The 10,822-nt window shown below is 33.0% G+C and overlaps 1 protein-coding gene across 1 annotated transcript; it reads left to right on the forward strand.

Moving 5' to 3' along the window:
• Positions 1-2,131: 2,131 nt before the first annotated feature.
• Positions 2,132-3,404, forward strand: LOC140971423 (cytidine deaminase 1-like). The gene has a single exon (XM_073433687.1). The coding sequence runs from the start codon at positions 2,249-2,251 to the stop codon at positions 3,236-3,238; it is 990 nt and encodes a 329-aa protein (XP_073289788.1). The 5' UTR covers positions 2,132-2,248; the 3' UTR covers positions 3,239-3,404.
• The last annotated feature ends 7,418 nt before the right edge of the window (positions 3,405-10,822 follow it).

The following is a 10,822-nucleotide window of genomic DNA, read 5'->3' on the forward strand; positions in this document are numbered from 1 at the left end:
ATATATAACTTTTGAAAATAGAAGAAGGTCAGAAAGATAGATAAAATTTTACACGATAAGGAAATACATACGCGAGAAATTCAAAAGTCTGCCTACCAAAATTTCAAGAAAATCAAGAGTCCTATCTAAATGATGAATGATCTAAAAATTCAAAAATAAATAGGAGAAAAATTCGAAAATTAAAAGGCATAAATCAAGTTGTATTGCATAATAAAAATCTATCGGATACTGGAAAACTAGACATGTAATCCAAAAATATTTAAATTTTCTATTTTCGAATTGATTTATAAAATTCTAACTCAATTTCTAATATAAAAAAAACATATGATTTGGTTCGATTCATTCACAAAGTTGTCTACAAATTTGGATCCCCAAACATATAGTTAATAATTTTTTTTCGTTGAATCCACGTTTGACTTTAGTTCAAGTAAACTAATTATCGCAAACATTAAAAAAATTTTAATTGTTTATGCGAGAACCAAAGGACAATGAAAGAAGAATTTACGTGTGTGTGTGTGTGTGTGTGTGTAACATATATGATATAGCTAGTTTTCTTTACTAAGAATCTTCCTAACTTACTAAAATATTAAAAAAAAACAGATATAGATCTTTTGTTTGATCTAAACTAATTATAAAGTTAGCTAGAGGTAACCCGACAGCATCCATTGGATAGTCAATGTTGTTGCTGTCATAGAATATTTATGTTAAGTGTAATTTCTTACTAATTTTACTATTACAATTAAGTATAATGTTAATTTCATAAGAAGTTACACAATATCAAGGAATTAATTTTGCTTCAGTCCGGTTGATTTGGCTTTCTTCTGGATTTTGATCAAATATATTTAAAATCGATTTTTTGATACCGTGAATTGAAATAGTCGATAATTTTTAATAAATAAACGAAATAATTTATGCTACATTATTCTTTAATGATATCTGGCGCCCCTAAGTATGCGATGCATATATGGTATATACATAATAAAATTTTTTTGGGGAAAAATATAGATATTATATTAAAATTTAAAACTTAAAAAATTATTTTTTTTTTAAATCTTATGAGTGATATGATCATTTTAAAAATAAAAAAATATAGATAAACAAAAGAAAATATTTTTATGAAATATTATAGTTATGGATGAGATACAAATTTACCAAAAATAAGTTTGAGTGATTTTTTTATTATTAAATGAAGATGTGTTATTTTTGTAATTTAAGAGTGATATTGTAATGTCCATGGGCTGTTCCCGATCCAACTAGCGGGAGTCGGTTATCCCATGACAGCTTTACTCAATGACTCCTCCAACTCAGGCACTGGAGTTTGTACCTTCCCATACTCGAACCTAAGATCTCATGGACATATAAATACTTAGCACAAGTCTGGTACCAATTGAGCGCTCAATGATCCAATACCGTCCTCGTGGTGCTAACAAGGTTGGAGGAGAAATTGTGAATTTTGTGATTTATGGTTGGAATCATGTTGTATATGTAGATTTCATTAATTGCTAATACTTAAAAATGTGTGTGCGCGCATAAATCGAGTAATTAAAAAATTTTTGAACGAAAAAATTGTACTGAAAAATGGGTTTTCGAAAAGAAAAAAAAATTAAAAAATCAAGATAAGAAATAATAAAATATAGTTTTTACAGATATTTAGATTTTTTATAAAAAATAGAAAAATATTTTTGTTATGATTTGTTCAAATTAAAGCATCATTTTTTTTTAAATAAAAAGCTATTTATAAAGCAATCTTATCTTAATAAAAAATATATAAGTTGAATATTTTTGTATCCAAACATATCATAAGATAAATAATAAAATCTAAGATAGAGTATTGAAGATAACACAAAAAACTCCATCGTGTTTAATTTTTTAAGATATATATTTGATTTATGAAAAAAATATTAATTTTAATTCAATTTATAGATCAGATCGATCTCATATATTTATATAATAATAATAATTATTATTTTTCACAAGATTAAATATTGCAATGGAGATTCATCAAATTCACTCAATTTGTCCAAAAAAATAATAAAAACAAAACAAATAATTATAAAAAGAGGACAAAATTATGTGATGCAAGAACAGCACCTCTCCTAATTCCAATTTAAAAAGACCACCACCAACTCAAAATCCTATAAATACCAACCACCTTCTCACCATCGTTCCTCCCCCACTCCCACCATTCTTCAAAATCCAATCTCTGTCCCCAAAAATTTCTTCAAAAAATAATCGCAAGCAATCATCCATGGATTCCAAGGTATCCCAATTCGTTACAGATGCTTCTGAAGCAGAATCCATGGCCAAATACTTGAGCCTTCCATCTGTACAGCACCTTCTCCCCCACCTCGTCGACTCTGCCCAGGCCTTAGCTCGCCCACCCATCTCCAACTTCCATGTCGGCGCCGTTGGACTCGGCTCCGACGGCTGTGTGTACTACGGCGTCAATCTTGAATTCCCCGGAGTGCCCTTGCATCACTCCGTGCACGCGGAGCAGTTCCTTCTCACAAATCTAGCGGTCCACCGCTGCCCCCGCCTCCTCTCGTTTGCCGTCTCTGCGGCACCCTGTGGCCACTGCCGACAATTCTTGCAGGAGATCCGCTTCTCCTCCTCCGTGAGAATCCACATTACCGCCGATTCAGAAGATTTTACAGAAAATCTTGAATTAAAAGGTGGGCTTAAAGATCCCACCTTTAAGCCCTTATCCGAAATTCTACCGAATCCGTTCGGCCCGCATGATTTGCTGGATCAAGAAACTCCCCTTCTCCTTGAATCCCATCACAATCGGTTGGTTCTGTCACCACTAAATGATGCATCAAATCCCAGGAATCTTTGCAATGGGAATTCGAATGTGGGAAAATTGGGTAATGGGAATTGCGAAAAACACGATCTTGACGAAGCCCAATTGAGAAAATCGGCGTTGGAAGCTGCTAACAGTGCACATGCTCCCTACAGCAGTTGCCCGTCTGGCGTGGCGCTAATGGATTGTGAAGGGAAAGTGTACAGGGGTTCTTACATCGAGTCTGCAGCGTATAATCCGAGTCTCGGTCCGGTGCAGGCGGCATTGGTTTCATATGTGGCGGGAGGTGGCGGCGGGTATGAGAGGATTGTGGCGGCGGTTTTGGTGGAGAAAGAAGTGGCTAAAGTGAAGCAGGAGGATACCGTGAGAATGATCTTGAAGGTCATTTCGCCTAAGTGCGAGCTCAAGGTATTCTATTGCCAATCAGCCAAGAGTTAATGTAAAAAGATTGCTTGCTGTCCCACAAATTCATCTTTAGTGATCTGTGATTGTAATTTTGCTTCTGTTGATTTCATCCTTCAGAATGATTAATCTCTACGCAAAGTTATGTACAAATAATTTTCTACGATGATTTGATAAATGAATAATCATACTTCTTTTTGAATCCATGTTTATTACCTTTTCTTTTTCACTTTGTATTTATCCGTGGTATCGGTAACTGATCATTCATTCCACTGTTCTTAGTTGAGATTTTACCTATCTGCTACTCTTTTGTTGCATAAGTTCTGGTGCACGAGAGCTTTTCTAGCCATACTGAAAATGATAGTTTGTTCTGGGGATAATGGGCTATCCCGGGAAGCTTCGGGATGCAAGTTGTAGTGGCCAGTGGTTATCGGTGTGAATTCGTGGTGGAGCGGCCACAAAGGCGATCTCAGCCGTCAGGGGCGCACCCAAAAATTATATTGAGTGGGGCGACTGAATACATTTAAAGAAACAAAACTGTCTTGAAAACATTACATTAAGTTTCAATGTTTTACTTTGGTTTGAAGGGTGCCGGTTGCCCCATGTACCCTTGTTGGCAGTGATGATACAATGAAATAGCCAAAAACGTACGGGATTAGAAATTGGAGTGAGGAAAGTATGTGGCACCCGGGTTGGCCGGATACAGCAACCTCATTGAATTGGCATGGATAGATCAAATTTTACTTGTTCTCGTTTTATTTGAACCTTTCCTTTTCAATACAAACTATCACTTAACAAAAGGAATTGCGGACTGCAGATCGTCCTAGCCAAGGCCGCCGTGACTATTTCTTGGGAACCATTTTTCTGTTTGCATTACAGGTGCAGGGCTGAGTTTTATGTTTAATGTGAAAGTTCTTTCACTCTATGATAAATTAGAATAAGTTAAAAATAGAACAACATACTCACGATCCCGTTGAAGCAAAAATTTTCCAAAAAAATATTTCAAACCTGCTTTCCATCCAATGGATGTTGATTGATGTTTGATCACACTTTCTCTTGCACGATTCAGCTGTTTTTATCGGAGAGAAACATGTGAAAAGGGTGCATTCTGAGTTGGAATTCCACTCTTAGAAGTCAATGTCTTTATATGTTTAATGTCAATTCCAGAATCGGACCACTCAGCGTAAAGACGAACATATATATATGTGTGTGTGTGTATGTATGTATGTATAAAGTCAATGTCTTGATTGATGTATGTATAAACATGAAGAAAACACAAGTTACGTTTTATTTCGTCATTTCGAGTGGATGTATGGGCTTGAGAGAGTGCCTGCCCATTTATTTTCCGCAATTGTGAGATTCAGTATTGGCCAAACCAAGTGGAATCTTTATTGTTGCATCTTTTGATGGTGCAAATCAAATTGTCAAAGCCACCATAAGATGGTAAGACTTAAATTGACTTCTTTGTGCTGCTAATTGTTGGGTTTGGCCTTTCAAGCTAACCTAATAATTTTGTACATTCATCAATCATAATTTCATTGTCAATATCAATGTTTTTTTTTAAAAAAAAATATAACCACTCTTTATCTGCCACTATTGGCAATTGTTAATCTATGTGCGACCTAATTATTTTATTTAAGAATATTTTATATATTTAGCATATATTATCTTGTTGCCGCGATTTACTTTTAATTGTGGTCATTGTTAATATGTGTGCAGCCTAATTATTTCATTTAAGAATTTTTTTTAAAAGGGGACATTTTTTTTTTTTTGAAAAGTTATTTTTGTATTCGGTTCAATGTAGTGGAAATTTGTAGCGATTACAACTAAACATAGCTCTCACATCGAGAGTGAACCATTATAAATCTATTGTGTTATATGTATATTTTTCAACAACTTTTACCGCTCTAAATAATCAACCAGTGACCTTAATTCCTAATAACTGATATTAGAGTGTCATGTTGAATTCAAAAGCAATGGCTAGTGAGGAAGGTTTTACACATGAGATTGGAAAAATATGATGCCAAACATTTTTCGTTATGGAGAATGCAAATTGAGGGTTATCTGTATGGTAAAAAATGTATTTACCTTTTAAACGGAAGAAATTGGAAAAGATATTAGACGATGATTGGAACCTCCATGATAGATAGGTATCAGAAGTTATTCGATTGACACTGTTGAATAACGTGACTCATAAATTTGCAAAGGATAGATCAACTACAGGTCTAATGATGGTTTTGTCAGATAAGTCCGAGAAGAATAAAAAGATATTTCTTGTTGATGATAAGGTTTGTACTATATATTCTTGGCGTTTTTAACAAACAACTAGGAACCAATGCGAGTTGCAACTAGTAATTTGTAGTGAAAAACTTGAATTTAACGATATTAGAAATAGAATTCTTGCAAAAAGAAGTTCATAGAATTGATTCTATTTAAAAAAAAACATCAAATTATGTTTAAATATTGAAGGCAGAGGTAACAGGAATAACATAAATTTTAAACGGAACAGAGGTAGATCAAAGCCATGGAACGGAAGAAGCAACTCCAGGTCTGTTGGAAATATGGAATGTTGGAACTTTGGGGGACAAGACCATGTGAATAAGGATTATACGATGCCAAAGGGGCAAAGAACGACAAAAATAAGTACAACACTGCAACGGATGAAATTCAGGATATATTACTTTTGTTTGTTGACAGTCCTGTTGATTCTTGGATTTTATACTCAGGACGTCATTTTACACAACTCATCATCACGAAATTATGAAAAATTATGCTGTTGGAAATCGTGGGAAAATATATATGGTTTGATGAATAACCTATTGATATTGTGAGTATTGGAGACATTTGTTTAAAGTTGTCAAAGGGGCTGTGGAAACACATGGTGGATAGAGATACCACATGTTGCAAGTTACATTTTCAATTAACTAACCGATCTTACACCGAAAAGAGAGAGATTCCGAAAATATTCAGGTATGAGACTGTGCAGTTGAAGATGGCTTAAAAGATTTGATATTAACTATCTATATCAAGAAGATGTATCTTCGTTTCGGTAGCTCATAATATAAGAACTCCAAAATTAAACGTGCTTTACTTGGGGCAATTTTGGGATGTGTGATCTCCTGAGAAGTTTCTTAAGGTGCGTGTTAGTGAGGACATAAAAACGCTGGAAAGACTAGTCTTGGTACAGTGGGGACAGTCGTCGAATCTGGGGCGTTACAGTTGATATCAGAGCCGACCTCTCTTAGTACGGTGTGGTTCGGGGACGAACCGAATGGAAACTGGTGGGCATGTGAGGCCTAGGGCCGAAGAGAGCGGGGGGTGATCGTCGGTGCCATGAGTTTGCACGAACAATGAGCGGCTCTTGACAGACTTCTAGACTTGCCATACTGGTTTTAATTAAATTTTAAGAAATTTAAATAGTGGTGAACCAGTCATATTGGTTTTTAATTTGTTCATCATAGTTTTTGATTGGTTCGACGGATTCTGGCTGGTGTGACCAATTTAAAAAACAGTGTCTGTCTAAATTGAGGTCTAAATGTTATTAAACTTCACGAGCATAAAAATGACACGCTGATTTCTAAATGTTGCATGTGTAGTTGTGTACTGCGTTGTATTCAGGGCAAAAACTTGTATGAGACGGTCTCACGAGTCGTATTTTGTGAAACCGTCTCTCAAGAGACGTAATCTGTATTCAGATGACCTTAGTATTGCCAAAACGCATTGATTGCCAATGACAGACAAATCACCTCAAGACCTCCAACATAATATTTTATATTGAGAGAGATTGAGATGTAGATATATTTGGAGTACTATACGGTTAAAAAAATTGATTCGCCCACCAACAATAATTTTCTGAATGTTTGATTTCTATACAAATCGGTCTAATTATTTGGGGAAGAAATAATTGTCTCATCTCAAAGAATGATTAAAATGTTACTTTTCAACTGTTATACGTATTAAAAAATTGACTTCTACCATTACGAACATGTATAGCTTTTACTATAAATTAAAAAAAAAAAGAGAGAGAGCCAAGAATAACCATATTAATCTGCCAAATCGTTAGTAAGTGAATTTATTTTGTTCTATTTGTTTTTGCACTAATTTTCCCTTGTCCTCAAATGCAGAAAACCTAACTAACAATTTTGAAATGATTCTCTGCAATTCCCGGCCCAAAAATAAAGTAAATGAGCAGTAGTAATCTCATGCAAGTAATCTCATGCAAGTAATCTGGCCCAGAGGGATATATAATAAGATGTAGATATAGCAGTCCTCTGCCAAATATCTTTGTTGCCTCATTTTCGTTGAGAGATCTCTAGAAAACTTCCCGGACCACAGTCTTTTCCAATGATTAAATATGGATATCGCAGTTGTGGTTAACAATTTTATATATTTTGTGAGGATAATGGTCATTTCCCAAATAGGCTTCTTCTCTATTTCAGCTCTTTCTCGTCTCAACTCTTCCAGAATAGCCTGAAACCATCAACAAACAGGCTAGGGAGCGCCAGAATCTCTTTCAACATGACATCTCCGATATATAAGTCAGATCAAGCATAAGAAGAGTATAAAAAATAGAGAAAATATATCGTGAAGCAAGGGAAGAAAAATCTACTAAATTCTCGGATAGTTATTGAGTTGACTGGGAAAAATATGATGACATTGCTACGATTTTTTAAAGTTAATGTTTAGAATATCAGATGGTTATGTAACTTTTTTCCGAGAAATGTTCTTCGATCATCTGATTTTCGGCTAGAGATCGACTTGAAAGTACGAATAATAAGTCAAGAGACTTCAATAGTTTTCCCCATGAAAACCCTTTGGACGCTCAATATTATTAACGAAAATATGTAAGCTAAGAAGACATAACTTAGGCGAAAAGCTTAATGCCTTGAATATTAATATAACTTTTGGACGTCCTTAGTCCAATGTCGATGTCATCTTTGCAATTAATGGAGAAAATAAAGCCCAATGGACTTTTCAAGTTTCCTTAATGGGTCTAACAAATTTAAAAAAGTCGGGACCGAATATGACAAAGAGGCACATTTGAACCCCGGTCGGTTTGCATCCTGTTACCACAGATTAATGCTAATAGATCACACACAAAGTTTGAGAAAAACGTAATTACATCAAATTGTTCGATTTTCTTTTCAAAAATAAATCCTCAAATTAACATAAATATTAGATAACTGACCAATTCCGTGGGAGATCGCCGATTTCAAAAACGGTATGGACGGTAAAAAAAAAATTGTAATTATCGATATAAAATCTTCAATTTTCAATTAAAATATATTATGAGGAATACGATGAACCTTGGGTTGTTATTTTTGACCAATATGAGACAACGGACAGCTTAATCTTATATAGCAGCTATTTTTGAAATTTAAGGCTAAAATTGTTATCACTTTTAAAGGTCGGAATGAAAGGTTTATATCTTAGATATGGTTTTTTAATATCATTCTAGGCAAGCTTTAATTTATCATTTTCTACGGTAAGCATTATCTTCTTTTTTTTCCATGAGTGTTGAGGAAATAAAATTGCAATACCACAAAAGGTACAAGTAAATAAACGTGTCGGTTTAGTGTTAAAGTATTTGACTTTAACAGAAATTGTTAGATGTCTCACATTCGTTTTCATCAAGTCATTGAGAGTTGTATATATGATTTGGACAATCATCCTCCTTGAGCTAAATTTTGGAATTGAGTTAGGTTCAAGTCTCAATCTTAACATAGTTTCAGAGCTCAGACTCACCGTTATGTGTTGGACTGTACTATGAAACACCCGTTAGTATCTTGTAAACTTCATGATCTAATTGTTTATTAATGGACGTGAGAGATGTATGTTAGATATCTCACAAACTAGTTTTTGGGATTGAATTGAGTACAATTCTCAATCTTAACGGAAATCGAATTTTGAAATGTAAATTTATACTAAATTATATACCAAATATCCTCCTTAGTGTATACGTATTTATTATTCTTGACAATGAAGAGAGGTGAAGTTGTGACCAACTACAACCCAAATTAGTTGAAAATATAGGGTACTTCCCAATTAATATGTTTTACCCTTTACATAATTGAAAGAAAAAAGTCATATTTAATAACAACAAATTTTACTAAATAATAATGGTTAAGCCACCTTAAAATAAACAAATAATTTATTTGACATTTATTTCTATAAATTTTCAATTTTTTTATCAATAGTAAACAACAAAAGTTTGAAAACTCGTACAAGTTTTCACTTCTTTTCAAATGGATGATGTGGACAATTTGGATTGATGGGTCAAAATAATTGAAAATCGATGTCACAAGTGGTCCAAAACATATAAAAATACATAATTTAATAATTTATTGATGATTTTATAAATGTTTATAATTCTATTTTTATATATAAAAAATAATAATCAAAAGGGGCAGCATTGTCAGCATGATATTATACTCTTACTATATTCAATATATAATTTTAAAATTATTGAACCAACCTAAATCTCAAATATATCAAGTGACTTGTAAGTTTTATCCTAACTAGATCGTAATTAGGTGCACGCATCTTCATTGTTTAATTCATATAAATAAATAATCAAATAGTATTAATCTTATTTGTTTATAAATCTCAATTCGAATTGGACACCGATTCTTAATTATCTGATATCATACTCGGTCAATCCGTGAAAATAATTATTTTTTATGTTAAAAATGTTACTTTTGACTTTAAGTATTCAAGTTGACCCATTATATGAGAAAAATCTGTGTGACCGTTTCACAAAAGACGTACACTTAAAATTTTGTACATTACAAAAGGCCTACTGTGTTGTGTGACTAAGAAGGGGGCCGAATCCAATAAATATGGATATACACCGATTAAAGGTCCATTTTAAATTATGTGGCATTCTCATCCACTTTAAACAAAAAGAAAAAAAATCAAAGAAAATGAAAATCCACACGCAACTTGCTGATCTTTAATCCATGAATGTCATGTGGTATATATATATACACACTCTTTTATCAGTCGGATCTACAACCTCACCTTATTTCAAAGAACTCAAATTCAAATATATATTAAAAACGAACCGTATTTATATATTAAAAATGAACTGCGTTTATATATATTGTCCACGAACCGTATCCCAATCAAGAATATTAAAGATTAAATTTGTAATGAATTTAAAATTGTCGTTTAAATTAAGAGTGTCAATCGAGTCGGGTGGGTCGGATTTCGGGTCAACCCGCGAAATGTTTTTCTTTTTTTTTTTCAACCCGAACCCGAAACAACCCGAAAACCCCCAACCCGAACACGAACCCGTCTAACCCGAATCAACCCGTCTAACCCGAAATTTATTTATTTATTTATTTTTTTAAAAAAAATTCGAAAAAATTAAAAATAATAATAATATTTTAATTTAAACACATAATAACAAAATTTCCGATTTAAATTTGAAAGTTTAATTGTAAAAAATTTAAAGTATATTTTCTAAATCAAATAAACAATTGTTAAATAAATAAAAAATATACAAAATAAATATTAAATGATGAAAATTTAACATATAAATATACAATAAATTTTGTTTCAACATACAATATATAAAAATATAGGTAATATTTTCAAAAAAAAAAAAGTTTTCGGGTC

This window comes from Primulina huaijiensis, chromosome 2 (genome assembly GCF_012295235.1).
Source record: "Primulina huaijiensis isolate GDHJ02 chromosome 2, ASM1229523v2, whole genome shotgun sequence".
Lineage (NCBI taxonomy): Eukaryota > Viridiplantae > Streptophyta > Magnoliopsida > Lamiales > Gesneriaceae > Primulina > Primulina huaijiensis.